The following is a 20738-nucleotide window of genomic DNA, read 5'->3' on the forward strand; positions in this document are numbered from 1 at the left end:
AGATCCATCAGTCAGGGATTGGTTAGAGTGTGGGTGAGATTAAATGTCAAAAATGTCCTGGAACAAAAGGCAAAGGGAGAGGTAATGGTTGTAGTAAAGAATCAAAGCATTGGTCCACAGTAAGTGTTAATGGCAGAATAAAGGACAGCTCTGTCTGGAAGCAAAAAACATGAAAACAAGATGCAGACTGGCACTCGGCAAAAAACAAATCAAAATGGAGGAGAGAGTTCAGGGTGTGAAGTTGTTGAACTCAGTGTTGAGTTGAGAAGGCTGTAAAGTGCCTCATGAGAAGATGAGGGGCTGTTGGTCCAGCTTGTGTTGGGCTTCTCCGGAACATTGCAGCAGGCCGAGGACAGAAATGTGAGTCTGGGGGACTTCAGTGACGTATTTAGGAGAGGGGGACTCACAAGTTCTAAATATAGATGTTCAGGTACAACAGACACTTACGGGAACTTCCAAACCCAACAACCTGATTGGTGAAGTTACAAACCCACTGAAAATACCCAGGGAGGGGAAAAAACAAGAAAGGTGCAATTACTCTTCAGATTCTGAGGTGTCGCAGGGCTCGGCAAGTAATAAGGTGACAAGGGCGGGCTCTCCCTCTCCCCTGCCGACTATATCGTCAGCCATCGGCAACGGCGACCGCATTGTGGTGGATGGATTAGAGAAACATCACCAAAGCTTGCCGGTGGAATTAAAGAAATCGGTCGAGGAGGCCCCGGCTCATAGCTCTGCAAAATGGGAAAATCTGAGTAAAATCCTGGAAACACGTGGTGCCACCGAGAAAAGCTGGGAACAGCCTCTCCGACCATACTGATTGGATCGTAACAGCCTCTCCGACCATACTGATCGGATCATAACAGCCTCTCCGACCACACTGATCGGATCGTAACAGCCTCTCCGACCATACTGATCGGAGCGTAACAGCCTCTCCGACCATACTGATCGGATCATAACAGCCTCTCCGACCATACTGATCGGATCGTAACAGCCTCTCCGACCATACTGACCAGATCATAACAGCCTCTCCCACCATACTGATCGGATCACATCAATAGAAACCAGCCCGACCTACAAACTTCTAACAGGATTAGACAGGGTAGATTCAGAAAGAATATTCTCGATGGTGGGGGAGTCCAGAACTGGGGGTCATAATTGGAGGAAAATGGGTAGTAAACCTTTTAGGGCTGAAGTGAGGGGAAATTTCTTCACCCAGAGAGTAGTGAATCTTTGCAATTCACTATCACAGAAAATAGTTGAGGCCAAAACGTTGTGTAATTTCCAGAAGGAATTAGACAGCTCTTGGGACTAAAGGGATCAGTGGCGATGGAGGGAAGGCTCAGGTTATTCATAAAATCATAGAATTTATAGTGCAGAAGGAGGCCATTTGGCCCATCGAGTCTGCACCGGCCCTTGGAAAGAGCACCCCACTTAAGCCCACACCTCCAACCTATCCCCGTAACCCCACCTAACCTACCCTCTGTCCTCTCTGGCAGACCCACTATTCTGACGTTCTGCCGTCTGGACCTGTTTTCCTGGTCCTCCACTTTCCCTCTTAGGCTCCCTTGGGCTGTCACCAACCTTCTCACCTCAGTTTCCAGAGCTCCGATCCTGTCGCTCTGGTCCGAGGGAGCTTTCTCCAATTCCAGGATTGTTTTCCCCTGGGCCTCCACCTTCCTTCCCAGGCCTTCGATGGTTCGCTGCATTGTGTTTGTCGCCTCCGACATCACCTCCTTCATCATCGTGTGGAACTCCGTCCTGAACGCCTCCTTCATGGCTTTTAGCTCCCTTTTCAGCACCATTCTCCATTAGTCCCCCCCCCCCCCCCCCCCCCCCCCCCCCGCGTGTGTGTGTGTAGGGGGGGAGGGTAGGGTGTTCAGTTCTCCGGCTTCTTAAACCGGAATTCCCGATAAATAGCCTCTGTTGGGTTTGTTTGGGTGGAGAGCCACCTGATGTGCGTTCGCCACCACCAGAAGTCTTGCCCTTATTGAACTTGATGATCAGCCATGATCATAATGAATGGTGGAGCAGGCTCGAAGGGCTGAATGGCCTCCTCCTGCTTCTATTTTCTCTGTATGTTTCTATGTATTCAGCCCACCCAAAGTATGTCTCCCATCAAGAAGGCCAATCTGGAAAAATCCTCCCACACGGGATGTCAACGCAAATTCCACCTGGGCAAATGAATGGGAATCATTGGACTTGACAAACAAGTACCTGGTCTCAAACCCAACCCAACAGCTGCCTGCTTTCAACCTTCCCAGGAAAGAGTGTCCACACTTAACAGGTTCAGAACCAGCCAGGGCCCCTGCTTGACCAACCTCCACAGATGGGGCATTCGTACCAGCTCCCTATGCACACATCATACAAGATGGTCCAATCCACAGACTCAGTGGAGGCCTATCCGCACTACAGCAGGACCGGAAGAAACTGCTTGGCTTGGGGACTTTGCATTTGCTAAATAAAATACTGGACCAAAGCTCCTTGTGATGAAGACAATTCCTTCAGATTGATCATCATCACCTTCAGCCTCAGAATTCACTCTGCCATGTGTCGCTTTGATGACCCTGGTTTTCCAATTTGGGCAGTTCATCTCATAATGATATTTTCAGTCGGACCTGAAACTCCTGTTAATTGTTCCCCAGTCATTCCTGGTGTTCATTCACCTATTAATTCTGTCTTTTGTTGTGATATCTGGATCTGCAAAAGATGCTTTCACCCTCCTTCACAATCTGTCCAAGTCCAACTGTGCATCATAGACATCCAATAGATCATCTTTCTTGTAAACCTCATCAACAAAACCCTCATGGAAAATCCAAACTTTAATCAGGATCCAACCGACGGGAGTCCAGCTCCCAGAATACTTTGCTTCTGATTTGCCTTTTATTAGGAAGTGAGAATGCCGAGGCCAGACCTTGTTTCCTCCTTGGTGGGGACGTAACCCCTGTCCACATCTCCACTTCATTCTTCCACTGGTCGTATGGCTCAGACTTCGAGAACAGCAGCGGGTAATCAGACCCTGACAATTTCCACTTGCTTCAGTTATTTCTCACAAAAACTACTGGGATTGTAAGATTCTGTCTGAAATGTTATTTTCCAACCTTCACCATCCGGCAGGCATTCTGTGTTCCCATGTTATAATCCTGAGAGCTTTATGGTGAAGGAAGAAACTGGAGCCAATCTGTACTTGGTATAGATTTATTCACAGAGTTAAACATTACAGGTAGATATCTCCTGACCCCACTCCACTCCATGTCTGTAAGTGTTTCTTGTTACAGAAAGGAGGGGAATTAATTTAAACAGCCCTGATTTCTCCTCTCTCTACTGGTCTGTAAACAGAATGGAGGTTTTGATTCCTGATCTCCCCCTTTATAAGTGGTGGCGTATTTTTCTTCACCTTTCAGTTTGGTGTGGGCTCGAACCTCCATTAATAATCCAGTCTTAGGGTGGACTAAATCTCTATTTGGTGTGGATTTGTTCACAGAGTGAAATGTTCCATTTATACACCACCTGTCACCACCTGATGTCAGTCAGCATCTCTTTCTGCTCCTTTAAAACAAACAAGAACATTGACTGGGCAGTGAAACAAAACCAATTACCAAAGTTATAAAACTTGAAACTAAAATGTTATCTTGTGAGTCAATGATGCAGCCCAACCCCCGCAGTGCCCACCGGGCATGAAGAATGGCTCTTTATATTTGCTCAAGTAACCATCCAATCAATACTGTGGATACTGAAACCCAACAGATACAATTAACACCACAGTCAGAGCATCGAAAATGTCTCTAATCAGTGTGACTGTCCTGGTGTCTCAGCCGCTCGGATGAACAAATAAATCCCATCCCACACACAGAACAGGTGAACGGCCTCTCTCCACTGTGAACTCGCTGGTGTGTCTGCAGGTGGGATGACTGAGCGAATCCCTTCCCACACGCGGGGCATGTAAAAGGCCGCTCCGCGGTGTGAATTCGCTGGTGTGTCTGCAGGTGGTATGACTGAGCGAATCCCTTCCCACACTCAGAGCAGGAGAACAGCTTTTCCCTGGTGTGAATTCGCTGATGTTTCTGTAGAGTGGATGAATCAATGAATCCCTTCACACACCGAGAGCAGGTGTATGGCCTCTCTCCAGTGTGAACTCTCTGGTGTCTCTGCAGAGTAGATGAATCAATGAATCCTTTCCCACACATGGAGCATGTGAAAGGCCTCGCCCCACTGTGAACCCGCTGGTGTGACAGCAGGTTGGATAACTGAGTGAATCCCTTCCCACACGCAGAGCAAGTAAAAGGCCGCTCCCCATTGTGAATTTGCTGATGTGTCTGCAGGTGGGATGACTGAGTGAATCCCTTCCCACACTCAGAGCAGGAGAACGGCTTTTCCCTGGTGTGAATTCGCTGATGTTTCTGTAGAATGGATGAATCAATGAATCCCTTCACAAACTGAGAGCAGGTGTACGGCCTCTCTCCAGTGTGAACTCTCTAGTGTAACTTCAGGTTGGATGACTTGGTGAATCCTTTCCCACACTCAGAGCAGCTGAACGGCCTCTCCCGGGTGTGAGTTCGCAGGTATAACTGAAGGTTAAATAACCGAGCGAATCCCATCCCACACTCAGGGCAGATGAATAGCCTCTCCCCAGTCTGGCTGCATCGATGAAATTCCAGCTCAGATGGGGCTTTGTATCCCTTCTCACAGTCCCCACATTTCCATGGTTTCTCCATTCGGCAGGTGTTTACGTGACTCGCCAGGTTTGGCAATCAGTTGACGGCTTGGTTCACACACACAGAACACGGACGGTCTCTCCCTGCTATGAATGGTGTGATTTTTTTTCAGGCTGTGTAAAGTTATTTCCACAGTCAGTTAACTGGAACACTCACTTCGGTGTGTGTCTCAGGTGCTCTTTCAGTCACACTGATGATTAAAATCTTTTGAAGTAGTCAAAACAAACATTTCCCTCTCGAGACTCAAAAGGCCAATGATATTCAGCCCCCGTGAAACTGAATGTCTTTGGCAGATGCTGACATGTCTGGTTTGAGATTTCTGTCTGTAAATCCTCTTCTTTAAACATCCTGTAAAAGGAGTTTCCAAAATTAATTATCAGTACAGGATAGAAATTCAGAAAAGACAATTCTGTTTTTATGAAATATTATTTTCCCTCTTGTTTCCCCCAAAACTGTAATTCTCCATCCCACACACACTCCCTCCATTCCAGCCAGACAAATAAATGTGTCAAGCAGTGGGAGCAAAGGATGTCCCTATCTTTAAGAGAGAGAGAGAGAGACCTGGATCAACCTTTCCATGGTCTGCACCCTCCCTGGATTCACTTCCTTTCCCTTCAGTTGCTGCAAGTGACCAATTGAAGGTGAGAATGAGAAAATAAATGGAAAGGGGGAGATGAGAAAGTGTTTTACTCACAGATGGAGACAGGATGAAGTTTTAGTCAGTGTAAAGCTCAATCTTCATTCACACAAAGGCCACGCTTTGATTGGCTGGCGCACCAGAGTCCTTCCGGTTGTCAACATATTCCCATTGGTCAACATCACAGCAGGAAGTTCAAGAGATGGGTTCTCCTCTGCCCGTGCGCAACGTCCCCTCTCCCTTGGACATGAGCAGTCCCAGGCCGGGGGTGGAGTGAGAGACTTCACTCTGGCTGGAATATCGGCCGGCTGTCTGGAAACCTTGTCTCGAGGAGGTGCAGGAAGAGGGGACACAATCGGTGGGGGCGGGGTTCCTGGGTCCGCGTGACCGGCCTTCGCACTGTCGCCCTGAGACGTCAGACGTCAGCGCGCAGCAGACTAATTGCTATTGGACGATTCAGGCACGGCGTCATTGTGACGTCACAAAGACTTCCCAGCGCAAGGTCTCCCATTGGGAATAATATCACTGATCCGGGATTGGACAGCAGCTCATCGCGGCTGGCCTGTAAACCCCGCCCACCCTTACGTCAGCTTGGCCGATGGCATCCCAGGAGGACCGGAAGGTCCTCCAGACAATCAAGTCCGGCCATTGGTTCAATGGTTGGACGGACCTTCTTCCACTGTCTGCCCAGTAAAGTTGCTGCTCCTCTGGCTGTGAGTGAAGATTGCGCTTCACACAGACTGCACCTTCCTCCTGTCCCCAACATCTGTGAGTAAAACACTTTCTTTTCTCCCCCTTTCCATTTCTTTTCGCATTCTCACCTTCAGTTGGTCACTTGTTTAAATCCTCAGGCCCAGATGAGATGTATCACAGGCTGCTGTGGGAGGCAAGGGAGGAGATTGCAGAGACTCTGACAATTTTCAAATCTTCTCTGGTCACACGAGTGGTGCCGGAGGGCTGGTGGACAGATAATGTGGTTCCATTATTCAAGGAGTGAAGTAAGTAAAAAAAAAAACAGGACATTACAGACCAGTGAGCGTAACCTCAGTGGTAGGGAAACTTTTGAAAAAATTCTGAGGGCCAGAATTGATCTCCACTTCGAGGAGTAAGGATTAATGAAGGATAGTCAGTATGGTTTTGTCAAGGGGAGATCATGTCTTACAAATTTGACTTGATTTTTTTCAGGAGCTGTCTCGGTGTGTAGCTAATGGCAGTACAGTTCATGTAGACTACAGGGACTTCAGTGAAGCATTTGACAAGGTCTCACATGGGAGACTGGTCAAGAAGACAAGAGCCCATGGGATCCAGAGCAATTGGCAAATTGGACCCAGAATTGACTTACTAATAGAAAGCAGAGGGTGATGGTTGAAGGTTGTTTTTGTGGCTGGAAGCCCGTGTCCAGTGGTGTTCCACAGGGATCAGTGCTGGGCCCTTTGCTCTTTGTTGTGTACATTAATGATCTGGGTGTGAATGGAGGAGGTAAGATCAAGTGCGTTCGCAGATGATACAAAAATTGGTTGTATGATAAGTAGTGAGGAGGAAAGATTAAAGGGTAATATAGTTGGACTGGTTAGATGGACAGAACAGTGGCAAATGGAATTTAACCCTGAAAAGTGTGAGGCAATGCATTTTGGGAGGATGAAAAGGCAAGGGAATATAAAAGAATGGTAGGACCCTAGGAAGTACATAAGGTCAGAGGGACCTTAATGTGCCTGTCATAGATCCCTGAAGTCAGAAGGGAAGGTAGATAAGGTGGTTAAGAAGGGATATGGGATACTTCTATTCGCTGAGGTATAGAATTAAAAGAGCATGGAGGTTACGATGGAACTGTATAAAACTGTACACTTGTTAAGCCATAGCTGGAGTACTGATTGCCACACTAGAGGAAGGATGTGATTGCACTGGAGAGGATAATAATAATATAATAATCGCCTATTGTCACAAGTAGGCTTCAATGAAGTTACTGTGAAAAGCCCCGGATGCAGAGGAGATTCATAAGACATAGGAGCAGAATTAGGCCACTCAGCTCATCGAGTCTGCTCTGCCATTCAATCATGGCTGATATTGTCTCATCCCCATTCTCCTGCCTTCTCCCCATAACCCCTGATCCCCTTATTAATCAAGAACTGAGTGCAGTTCTGGTTGCCACACTAGACGGAGGATGTGATTGTACTGGAGAGAATGGAGAGGCGATTCCTCAGCATATTGCCTGGGCGTTTCAGCGATGAGTAGAGGCTGGTTAGGAGTTTCCTGGAAGCAGAGGAGGCTGAGGGGATATGTGATATGGGCGGCACTGTTGCTTCACTGTGCCAGGGTCCCAGGTTCGATTCCTCCACCCTCTCTGTGTGGAGTCTGCACCTTTTCCCCGTGTCTGCATGGGTTTCCTCCAGGTGCTCTGGTTTCCTCCCACAAGTCCCAAAAGACGTGCTGTTAGGTAATTTGGACATTCTGAATTCTCCCTCCGTGTACCCGAACAGGTGCCGGAATGTGGCGACTAGAGGCTTTTCACAGTAACTTTATTGCAGTGTTAATATAAGCGTACTTGTGACAATAAAGATTATTATTGTACAAATTTATGAAGGACATAGCTAGAGTAGATCGGAAGAAAGCTTTCCCCTTAGTTGGCAGGTCAGTAAACAGTGGGCATAAATTTAAGGTAAGGGGCTGGGGATTCAGAACGGATTTGAGGAAAAACATTTTCACCCAGAGGGTGGTGGGAATCTGGAACTTGCTGCCTGAAAGTGTGGCAGAGGCGGGAACCCTCACAACATTGAAGAAGCATTGAGATGAGCCCTTGATAGGCCAAAGCACACACGGCTATGGTCCAAGTGGTGGAAAGTGGGATTGGAATAGAGAGGTCCTTGATGGCTGGCGCAGAAATGATGGGCCAAAGGGCCTCGTGCTCGGCTGTAAACTCTCTGATTCTCTGAGATTTGTCTTCATAGAATCCGTACAGTGCAGAAAGAGGCCATTGGGCCCATCGAGTCTGCACCAGCTCTCCAAAAGAGCACCTTACCGAGGCCCAAGCCCCCCCCTATCCACAGCTAACCTTATTGGACACTAAGGGGCAATTTAGCATGGCTTACCCACCTAATCTGCACACCTTTGGACTGTGGGAGGAAACCGGAGCACCCAGAGGAAATCCACGCAGACACGGGGAGAATGTGCAATCTCCACACAATCACCCAAGGCTGGAATTGAACCCGGCTCCCTCATGCTGTGAGGCAGTAGTGCAAACCACTGTGTCTCACCATGTGTTATATGGTACAGGTTAGATATATTACTGATGGTTCCGATATATTACTGATGGTTCTGAAATAAAGTACATTAATTATTCTTGTCCCGTACTGTAGCTACGTTATATATTTCCAGTCAGATTTATAACAGAAGAGAAGGAGTCCATTGGACATTTTGCGTCGAGGCCAACTCCTTGAGCAATTCTGTCAGTGTCGAGTGGGTCCCATTCTGTAACCCTGCAGCACCCATCCAATTTCATTTAAAAATTATTAATCATCTCTGCTTGACTCCCCTCATGGGCAGCAAGTTCAAGGACATGGTCAGTCACAACCCCCTGTATCTTAACCAATTGGAACAATCCTATACATTAAAACATTTTCAGTCCAGGAATATAGACACATATCTGTCTGGCAGCCTGCATGAAGATTTTCAGGTCCCTGTGTCCAGAACAGGAAGCAGTGAGCAGGGATCTGTCAATCAGCACCTTCAGGAGAATTGGGAGAGTGAATATTAGACACAGCAGAATGAGAATGGAGGGAGAGTGTGTGGGATGGAGATTTACAGATTTGGGGAATGAGAGAGGAAAGAATGTTCCATAGAGACTAAAATTGTCTGTTCTGAATTTCTATCCTGTACTGACAGGGATGCTTTTTGTAAACTCCTTTTACAGGATATTAGAATAGGAAGATTTACAGACAGACATCTCAAACCAAACGTTGCATCAACATCTGACAGTCACTCAATTCATTGGGTTCTGAATATCATTGGTCTTTCAATCTAGAACAAACGTTTGTCTGTTCTGTCGGCTTCAAGAGATTTTAAACATCAGTGTGACTGGAAAAGCACCGAGACACACACACCCGAGTGAGAGTGTTCCAGAGCACTGACTGTGGAAAGAACTTTAACCAGTTACACAGACTGAACCTAATCACAGTGGGGAGAGACCGCACACGTGTCCTGTGTGTGAACGAGGCCTCAACTGATTGTGCAACCTGGAGAGACACAAGGACACCAGCAACATGGAGAAACAGTGGAAATGTGGGGACTGTGGGAAGGGATTTAGGTTCCCATCTGTGCTTGAAACCCATCGACACAGTCACACTGGGGAGAGGCCATTCACCTGCTCCGTGTGTGGGAAGGGTTTCACTCAGTTATTTCACCTGCAGAGACATAATTTGACTCACAGCAATGAGAAACCCTTTAAATGCTCTGACTGTGGGAGTGGCTTCAAAAGCTCTCAAGAACTGATGTCCCACCAGCGAGTTCACACTGAAGAGAGACCGTTCACCTGCTCCGTTTGTGGAAAGGGATTCGCTCACTTATCTAACCTGCGGAGACACAGTGTCACTCACACCAATGAGAGACCCTTTAAATGCTCTGACTGTGGGGTTGGCTTCAAAAGCTCTCGAGAACTTATCTCTCACCAGCGTGTTCACACTGGTGAGAGGCCGTTCATCTGCTCTCAGTGTGAGAAGGGATTTTCTCAGTTATCCAACCTGCAGAGACATCAGCGAGTTCACACTGGAGAGAGGCCGTTCACCTGCTCTGACTGTGGGAAGGGATTCTCTCGGTTATCCACCCTGCAGACACACCAACGAGTTCACACTGGGGAGAAGCCATTCGCCTGCTCTCAGTGTGGGAAGGGATTCACTCATCCATCCCACCTACGGAGCCACCAACGAGTGCACACTGGGGAGAGACCTTTCATCTGCTCTCAATGTGGGAAGGGATTTTGTGTTTCATCGCACCTGCTGAGACACCAACAGGTTCACAAGTGAACAAGGGGTTGGATTCTGCTGTTAATATTTCTGCTCTTAATTACAGCCAGAACTGCATTGTGTTCATTCTGTCAGTTGGTCAATGGGGATGTGGGAGGGTTTCTTTCTGCTGGACTGGCCGGTCTCACGACTTTGCCTCCAGTTGGCTGATGTCCTTTGAGCTTTGTTGTGAATACCTGGTTGCAAGTTTCACGAGGACCAGAGTGATAGGGTATTTGGACGTCGGAAGATATTTTGTTCCCATTCCTGATTGGAAACCCCCAAAGCCAATGCCACATTGCCATGAAGATGGGCTATGGTGGTTACATGGTTCTTTTGTTTAATTTATCTGGGTGTTTCTCACAGAAGGAAACTGTCAACGTATGAGGGACAAGTTGTCTGTGGGCACATTGGGAACTTACAATAAAAGGTGTGACAATAAGACAATTGCTAGCATTTAAAATATTATTAGATATTTACATCAAATATAAATTCCTTTAGAAACAAAAATCCAACAGGAAACGCGATGGAACCGTGGCAAGCAAAGTTTAAGATTCCCATTAGTTCAAAGGAAGAGGTTCAGAAAGTGGGTAAGAGTGTAGTAAGCCTGAGGATTGGGAACTTGTTTAGATTCAGCAAAGGAGGACCACAAAATTGATAAAGAGAAAATAGAATATGAGAGCAAACTCAGAATAGTCAACATGGAGTTAGGAATAGGAAATCATGTTTGACGAACCTTTTGGAGTTTTTGAGGATGTTACTAACAGAATTGATGAAGGGGAGTCTGTGGACGAAGTACACTTGGATTTTCAGAAGGTTTTTGACAAACACCCCACAGGAGGTTAGTTAGCAAAATGAAAGCACGTGGGATAGGAGGTAATATACAGGTGGTGCAGTGGTTAGCCCTGCTCCCTACGGCGCTGAGGACCCGGGTTCGATCCTGGCCCCAGGTCACTGTCCATGTGGAGTTTGCACATTCTCCCTGTGTCTGCGTGGGTCTCACCCCCTCAACCCAAAGATGTGGCGGGTAGGTGGACTGGCCACGCTAAATTGCTCCTTAATTGTAAAAAAATTATTGGGTACTCTAAATTTTTAAAAAAATTTAAATTTTAAATGTAATCTGCCATTTCTCTATTCACACTACTATACATTCTACTGATTCTCCCTGTAATGGACTCACGTTTGTCTTCGCTAAATATTTCCTTTTTACGTACCTATAGAAGCTTTTACAGTGCACACAAAACCACTACTGTTTGGTGGTCTATAAACAATTCTTACTAATGTTTGCTGCCCTCTGCTGTTTCTTAGCTCCACCCAAACAGTTTCCACATTTTGTATTCCTGATCTGTGATCCTCCCTTACGTACTGACATCATCCTTGTTAACGGCGCAGCACCACCTCCTCTCCCTTTTTGGCCACAGTGTTAGCAAATGTAACGATCATACCTTCAGTCCCGTCATCCAAGTCATTTATATAAACGTTAAAGGTTGAGATCCCAGCACTGATCCCTGTGACACTCCACTCGTTACATCTTGCCAACCAGAAAATGACCTATTTATGCCTGTTTTCTGGTAGCTCGCCAATCATTCGCTGTGAATGACAGTTCTGGGGTTAAAGCCTGCAGATTGGGAAAAGAAAAGAACGGAAACCTCTGGAATGAATAATCACTTTGGACTGGTTCTGAGACAATTAAGTGTCGACTTCCGGGGTAGAGGAGAGAATAATGTGGAGTGGAAGTTTAGATTGTGTAAAAGGGAAAAGTTATATTTTATACTTTGTGTAGGTTTCCTTCAAAAATAGTGATTAATGTTGTTTCTATTTTGTTTGTTGCAGCAAAAGTCCTAAAGACGTCTTGTCATGTGATCTTTTAATTTGACTGGGAATTTGATTTTTTAAATATTAATTACTGATCTTCACAGAGATCCGAATCCACAAGTTTTGACTTCCCATTTGAGCCTTTGGAATCTTTCTGTCTCTCTATTACTCACATCAGTGACAGGCAAAGGAGCTGAGGACTGAATTTAGCTGGGACCTGCGCCCCAGTTGGGAAATTGTCACGGGTATGTCACTAATAAAGGGACAGGAAGGTGCTGGAGGACTGACTGGAAAATGGATCCCCAACCAATCGGGGTTCGACGGTGGGGTAACTGGGGCTGATGGGGACATGACCCCAAGGTTCAGTGCCCCTGTGTCCAATGTGGGGAGTCACTGGAGCAAGGTACAGGGGAGCTGAAGAGAAACATTTGGGTCTGGAACATTGTGAACATGTTTTTATTCTGGTTATTCTTTTACTCTGGTTGTCTTTGATCCTTAAGTCATTTTCTGATAATTTTCTTTAAACCCATGTTCTGTTTCATTAATAAACTTGTTTCATTAAAAATATTCGGTTTTTTTGGTCTTTTTCTGATTAAATTCATTCACTTTGGGGAAAGTGGGTGAGAGGGGTTGGCAGGCTCTTTAACAGAGAGTGAGCCCCTCGAAGGTAATTAGCAAAGGAGACAGAGGGGTGGAGGAGACCTTTTCTTTTGACACACAATGTTTAAAAATGAGATTCAGGGATGAACTAATTTATCCAGGCTCTTTGAGGAAGTAACAAGGAATGTCAATAAAGGGAAACCTGGAGATGTGGTTTATCTAGATTTCCAGAAGGTATTTTCCAAGGGGCCACATCAAAGGTTATTACACATAATAGGAGCTCATGATGTAGGGGGTTAACATATCAGCAGGGATAGAGGATTGGTTAGCTCACAGGAAGCAGAGAGTAGGTTTAAATGGGTAATTTCTGGGTTGGTAAGATGTGACAAGTGGAGTGTCACAAGGATCAGTGCTGGGCCCTCAACTATTTACAATCTATATCAATGAGTTGAGTGATGGGATTGAATGCATGGCGACTAAATGTTCTGATGACACATAGTTCAGAAAGTAATTTGTGAAGTGGACATAAGGAGTCTGCAAAGGACATTAAGTGAATGGACAAAACTCGACAGATGGAGGATAATGTGGGAAAATGTGAATTGTCCACTTTGGCAGGAAGGATTAAATAAAACAATATTATTTAAATGGTGAGACATTACAGAACGATGAGGTACAGAGGGATCTGGGCGTCCGTGTACAGGAGTCACAATAAGTTAGTTTGCAGGTACAGCTCGATCGAATCCTTGAACAGTTTAATCAGGCTTTATCGAGTGAGTTGAAATCACTTGGGAAGCACAATGGAATGTTGTGTATGGCAAAGAGACTGGAATATAAAAGTCGGGATGTTTTGTTGCAGTTGTACAGGACCTTGGTGAGACCATATTTAGAGCACTGTGTACAGTTTGGGTCTCCTTATTTCAGAAATGAGATAATCGCATCAGAAGCAGTTCAGAGGAGGTTGACTCCCCGGATTCCTGGAATGAGGGGGTTATCCTCTGAGGAAAGGTTTGACAGGTTGGGCCTGTATCCATTGCAGTTTAGAAGAATGAGAGAGGTTCTCATGTGTTTCATTAAGATCATGAGTGGAATTGACAGAGAGATTGCTGAGAGAATGTTTCCCCTTGTGGGAGAGACTAGAATTAGGGGACACTGCTTAAATATTAGGGGTCTCCCATTTAAGACGCGGATGAGAATATTGTTTTTCTCCTGAGGGCCGTGGGTCTGTAAATCTCTCTTTCCCCAGAGGGTGCTGGAAGCAGGGTCAGTGAATGTTTCGGATTGAATTTGATAGATTCTTGATTGACGAGGGAGTGAAAGGGTGGAGGAAGGAAAGTGGAGTTAAGACCACAATCAGATCAGCCCTGATCTTATTGAATGGTGGAGTGGGCTCGAGGGGCCGAATGGCCTGCTCCTGCCCCGATGTCTGAGCAGTAATATCAAAGTGCAGCAGCATTCCCATTACACTCTGGGTAGACGCACCATCTCCAGGTAAATGCTCCCTGCTCTGCCCCAGATGCCATGGCCCCAGTCAGTGGAATATGTAAAACTTCAACAAATCTCTGTGCTCGGTGAATCCCTTCTTATTACATCACAAAGTCTATGGAGACTGATTTAACCCAATCATTGCCGAGCTAACATTTGAACGGACCAATTACAAAACTTGTCATTGAACCATCTGGACCCGCCCAAGCCACGCCAAACTCTCAATTGTCTTCCCCACGCTCCGTCCCCGGTACAGGGAGCCAGCATTCCCATGCCAAGCAGTGAAAACATGGTGGCCTTGACACCTAAGTGTTGTCCAGGATTCCAGGCATTCTTGTTTTCTCTGTCCTCTGGGAACTGTTTATCTCCCTGTTCCCACACAGCAAGTCGACTTTTCTCAGCTCTGCTCGATTTCTGTTGGAGTTTGGTCCCTTTTACACCTTTCGGATCAATAAAACATTTGGTCAGTGAAGACCCAAACCACAATTTCCCATCCTGTCATCTGTCGACCATCCTTAACAAGAGCGTAATCACAACAGGAATAAAAACAGAAGAAGTGTTCCAATCAAATTCAGAATAAATCCACAGCCAGTCATAGAATTTAATTTAATGTTCACTAATTAACAAGAAAACCCAAAGCACGGAGTCCCCCAGGATTCTTACAGTCCACACCTAGAGGGGGAGGAGAACTCTCTCTCCGACTCCTCACTCAATTTCACTCCGTTGTCTTCCAGTTCTGTTCTAGCCCCGCCTGGGGTAACGTCTACTCGACCTTTTCTCCTGAAGGAACGCCGTGAGTTCTAAGTTGCTGGTACATAAGGACAGATGCTTTAAGCAACAGATCAAACATGGATGTAAAATATTCTCCAGCTCCCTCTTTACCCCCGTCCAACTTGTAGACAGTTCTTACTCAGTATTATTTCTCCCAAGTTCATTATTGGCCCAATCGAATTTTTAAATAAAACAATACATATAGTTACGGGATGTGGGCGTTGCTGGCTCGACCCAGCATTTATTGACCATCCCTAGTTGCCTTAGAGAAGGTACTGGTGTGCTGCCTTCTTGAACCACTGCAGTCCATGTGGTGTTGATACATCCACTGCTATTAGCGACTGAAGGAACAGTGATACATTTACAAATCAGGATGGTGTGTGGAGAGGAACATCCAGGTGGTGGTGTTCCTGTCTGTCTGCTGTCCAAGATGTTGATAGTGGGGTATTTAGCAATGGTAATGCCATTGAATGTCAAGGGGAGGTGGTTAGATTCTCTCATGAGGGAGGTGGTCATTGCCTGGCATTTGTGCGGCTCAAAGATACTTGCAGGACTGCAGAGCTCAGATCTGATCCATTGGTTGTTGGATCGTTTAGCTCTGTCTATTGATTGCTGCTTTTGATGTTTGGCACACAAATAGTCTGGTTTCATTCAAATATCACTCCTGCCTCGCAGTGCCAGCAACCCGGATTCAATTCCAGCCTTGGGTGACTATCTGTGTGGAGTTTGCACATTCTCCCCGTGTTTGCATGAGTTTCCTCCATCGCTCTAGAGTCCTCCCACAGTCCAAAGATATACTTGTTAAGTGGGTTTATGGGGATATGGCGGGGGAATAGACTGAGGTAGCTGCTCTTGGTACGGTTGGTGCAGCCTCAATGGGCCGAATGGTCCCCTTCTGCACTGTAGAATTCCATTCTATGGAATAAACATCCTTGCAGATTCTTACAGCTTTGTGCTGGGCCATTTAAGAGTCAACCACATTGCTGTGGATCTGGAGTCACTTGTAGACCAGACCAGGTAAGGAGGCAGATTTCCTTCCCGAAAGGGAATTTGTAAACCAGATGGGTTTTTTCTACCAACAATGGACAAGATCATTAGACTTTTAGTTCGCGTTTTTAATATATGTATTTTATTCCAAACACAATCAATTATACAAATAAACAACAATCAAATACCATTGGCTTTCAAACGATTTATAATTTTCCCTCTTTTCTTCCCTAAACTACCCCAACATCCCTTTCCCAACTGACCACCCCCCCTTCCCCGGGCAACAAACAGATCCTCAAATACAGACAGAAAGACCCTCCGTCTTACGTAGAACCCTCTTCACCCTCGGAGAACGTACTTCGTCTTCTCCAACTGTAGAAATTCCATCAAATCCCCCAACCATGCCGATACTTTCGGTGGGGTGACTGACCTCCATCCCAGTGAGATTCGCCGCAGGGCAATCAGAGTGGTGAAGACCCCCTTACCCTCCTTCAGCTCTGGCAGATCCGAAACACCAGAAAGCCCCACCAAAGATCACGGCGCCATCGTCACCTCCACAATTCCGGCAGGGTCTCGGAAATCAATGGCCAGAATCCCCCAACTTTGGGCACACCCAAAACATGTGAACATGATTGACAGGCCCACTCCTGTATCTCTCACATCTGTCCTCAACCTCAGGGAAGAACCCATCCATACGAGCCCGAGTCATAACATGCAAAAAACATAATATTTACAAAACTTGTATATACACGTCGAGACAGAACAGATCCCACCATTAGTCCTCCTCCAACCCAAGCTCCTTGACATAGTCATCCGCTTCTTCTGACATCGTAAAATAGTGTCCTTTGCCCTTGTGAAAGTCACCCAGAGTTTGTCCAGGGACAACACCCATTGGCCGAAAGAGCGCCGCCTGGGCCCTGTTAAAACCCACCTTCCATTTGGCCAGGTCGGCCCCAATGTCCTGGTAGATCCGGATCAGATTCCCGTCCTAGTTACAGTCTCACGTCATCTTCACCCACCTCAGAATCCTCTCCTTCTCCTGGAACTTGTGCATCCGGCCGATCACTGCCCACGGTGGCTCACCAGCTCTCGGCCTCCATTGTAATGATCGGGGGGACCGATCCACCTCCGGGGCCTTATCGAAGACCCCCTCCTCAACCAGCTTCGTGAACATTTTCAATACATAGCCCGTGGCACTTGTTCCCTCCACCTCTTCCTCAGGCCTACAATTCACAGATTCTGTCGCCTGGACTGATTCTCCTGGCCGTCCACCTTCGCCCTCAGCACCTTGCAGGCCTCTCCCAGCATCACCATCTCTGCCTCCAGCAACACGATCTAACACTGCGATCCAACACCGTCCTTTCCACCTCTCGGATCATCGCACCTTGTGACTCCAGGCGATCCTCCACCCGCTCCAAAGCCCCACGAAGAGGGGCTACTGCTTCCTCAATCACCCTGGACCAGTCCTTTTGCATTTCTTTCCGATGCTGCCGAAACACCCTCCAACTCCGTCATACTCTCAGTTGCTGCACCACACAGATCCTCCATCTCAAGCCAAGGCTTTACTCGACCTTTGCCGGGTGTTGTAACCTGCTGATATTCCACTTTGGAGGAGAAACCAACTCCCTCCACTTATTCTGCACTTTTTACAAACAAGTCCCCATTAACCGGGCAGAAAGGGCCAGAAACCCAAGCTTCCAAGCAGGAGCCACCTTGTGTGCGGCCGATAAACTCATGGCCTCCACTGGAAGTCATTTCAGAACATTTTTGTCATTTAATCTCACCAATCCCTGACTTTCCCTTTTGTTCTGTCTGACCCTCCCCCTTTCTCACCAGCATCAAACCCATCACATTTCTCCCCCTCTGTTTAGTTCTGAGGTAGAGTTACAAAGAACAAAGAAATGTACAGCACAGGAACAGGCCCTTCGGCCCTCCAAGCCCGTGCCGACCATGCTGCCCGACTAAACTACAATCTTCTACACTTCTTGGGTCCGTATCCCTCTATTCCCATCCTATTCATGTATTTTACACCTCTCGGATCATTGCACCTTGTGGCACATTGGACGTGAAACATTAACTCTGTTTCTCTCTCACAGATGCTGCCAGACCTGCTGCGTTTTTCCAGTTCTTTCTGTATTTATTTTAGATCGACCTGTAATGGGGGGAAAAAAATGTCCTTCATCAGCTTTTGTGGATCACTTCAGTGGAAATGTGCTCTCCCAAGCTCAAAGCGTATCAGCCCACTGGAGGCAAAGTCGTGAGACCGGCCAGTCCAGCAGAAAGAAACTCTCCGACCCTCCCACTTCACCAAGTGTCAGAATGAACATGGTTCAGTCCTGGATGTGATGAACAGCAGCAATAACAGCAGAATCCAACCCCTTCATCACTCGTGAACTTGTTGGTGTCTCAGCAGAAGTGTTGACCGCGTGAATCCCTTCCTACACACGGTGCAGATGAATGGCCTCTCCCCAGTGTGAAGACGCTGGTGTGCCTGCAACGTGGCTAAAAGAGTGAATCCCTTCCCACATTCAGAGCAGGTGAATGGCCTCTCCCCAGTGTGAACTCGCTGGTGTGCTTGCAGATTGGGTAACTGAGTGAATCCCTTCCCACAGTCAGAGCAGGTGAACGGCCTCTCCCCAGTGTGAATTCGCTGGTGTGCCTGCAGGTGGGATAACCGGGTGAATCCTGTCCCACAGTCAGAGCAGGTGAATGGCCTCTCCCCAGTGTGAATTCGCTGGTGTGTCTGTAGGTGGGATAACCGAGTGAATCCCTTCCCACAATCAGAGCAGGTGAACGGCCTCTTCCCAGTGTGAATTCGCTCGTGTCTCCGCAGGTTGCTTATTTGAGTGAATCCCTTTCCACACTGACAGCAGGTGAATGGCCTCTCTCCGGTGTGCAGGATCTGGTGTGTCAGCAGATGGGATGAGTTTTGAAACCTCTTTGTGCAGTGAGAACAGCTGAACAGTCTCTGCCTGGTGTGAATGCACTGATGGTTCATCAGTTTGTGAGACCTTTTGAAGCTGCTCCCACAGTCAGAGCATTTAAAGGGTCTCTCATTGCTGTGAGTGACAGTGTGGCCCAGCAGATTGGATACCTGAGTAAATCCCTTCCCACACTCACTGTGGGTGAATGGTCCCTCCCCAGTGTGAACCTGTTGGTGTGTACGCAGTTCAGATGAAGTACTGAACCCCTCCCCACATGTGGAGCAGGTGAATGGCTTCGCCCCGACATGGACTGGCTGGTGTGTCTTCAGGTGGGATAACTTAGTGAATTCCTTCCCACACTGAGAGCAGGTGAACGGCCTCTCCCCAGTGTGACTGCGTCGATGGGTTTCCAGTACAGATGGGAATCTGAATCCCTTCCCACAGTCCCCACATTTCCATGGTTTCTCCATGGTGCTGGTGTCCTTGTGTCTCTCCAGGTTGGACAATCAGTTGAAGGCTCACACAGAACTCGTGTACGGTCTCTCCCTGCTGTTTATTTTCAGTTTGTGTAACTGGTTAAAGCTCTTTCCAGTCAGTGCTCTGGAACACTCTCACTCAGGTGTGTGTGTCTCGGCGATTTTCCAGTCACACTGATGGTTAAAACGATCTGAAGGAGGCAGAATAGACAAACCTTTTTCCTTCTCGATTCAAAGGCCGATGATATTCAGGTCCCAGTGAATTGAGTGAATCTGTCAAATCGAGACGTGAGGTTTGGTTTGAGATTTCTGTCTGTAATTCTTCCTCTTCTGATATCCTGTGAAAGGAGTTTACAAAAACCATCATTATCAGTACAGGATCGGAATTCAGAATAGACATTTCTAGTTTCTATGGAACATTCTGTCCTCTCTTATTTCCCAAAAGCTGTAAATCTCCGTCCCACACACTCTCCCTCCATTCTCACTCTGCTGTATCTAATATTCACCCTCCCAATTCTCCTGAAGGTGCTGATTGACAGATCCAAGCTCACTGCTTACAATCGTGGACAGAGAGCCCTGGAAATCTTCATGCAGACTGCCAGCCGAACGGAAATATGTAACAGGACTAAAATTGTGTTTAATGTAAAGGATTGTATCAGTTGGTTAAGATACAGGAGGTAGTGATTGATCATGATCTGGAACTTTCTGCCTATGAAGGTTCTCAAGCAGAGATGATCAATAATTTCTAACTGAATTGGATGGACGCTGCAGGGTTACTTTTGTCAATATTAAAGATTATTATTGTCCTCCTGTAACCAAAGACTATCCTCCTCACTATTTACCACCAACAATTTTCGCACAATCCGTGCACTCACCGAGAGACCTGGGCCAACCTTTCCAGAGTCTGAACCCTCCTTGGAGTCACTTCCTTTCCCTTCAGAACGAGAGTCCTTCCGGTCCTACAAATGCTCCCATTGGTCAACACCTCAGCAGAAAGGTCAGGGGGTTGGTTCTCCCTGCACATGCGCAGCTGTCCATCGCCCCCCCAGGGACATGCGCAGTCCGGGCAACCCGCCCGGTGAATAGAGTGGTTTCGTTACCGCGGGGGATTGTGGGTGCTGTGGCCGCCATTATTCATCCGGACTCCAGTCTCCAAACCCCTTGTACTGGGATGAAATGGGGGGGGGGGGGGGGGGGGGGCGCGGGGCGGAGGGACAGGAGAGAAGAGCGGGGGAGAAGAGAGAGAGAGAGAGAGAAGAAGAAGAAGAAGAAGTCCCACTCTGAGACAGTACATATGGGTAGTCAGTGGATTTTAATGTGCCACCCCCTTCGCAAAACAG

At 47.0% G+C, this 20738-nt stretch overlaps 1 protein-coding gene across 1 annotated transcript; it reads right to left on the reverse strand.

Annotated features, from left to right (window-relative positions):
• Window positions 1-14990: 14990 nt before the first annotated feature.
• LOC140419954 (uncharacterized) lies at window positions 14991-20319 on the reverse strand. Its single transcript, XM_072503997.1, has 2 exons — window positions 20274-20319; window positions 14991-19736 (listed from the first exon to the last, which is right to left on the reverse strand). The coding sequence occupies exon 2, from the start codon at window positions 19390-19392 to the stop codon at window positions 18382-18384; it is 1011 nt and encodes a 336-aa protein (XP_072360098.1). The 5' UTR covers window positions 19393-19736; window positions 20274-20319; the 3' UTR covers window positions 14991-18381.
• Between the last annotated feature and the right edge of the window lie 419 nt (window positions 20320-20738).

Source organism: Scyliorhinus torazame, chromosome 5, assembly GCF_047496885.1.
Source record: "Scyliorhinus torazame isolate Kashiwa2021f chromosome 5, sScyTor2.1, whole genome shotgun sequence".
In the NCBI taxonomy this organism is placed as follows: domain Eukaryota; kingdom Metazoa; phylum Chordata; class Chondrichthyes; order Carcharhiniformes; family Scyliorhinidae; genus Scyliorhinus; species Scyliorhinus torazame.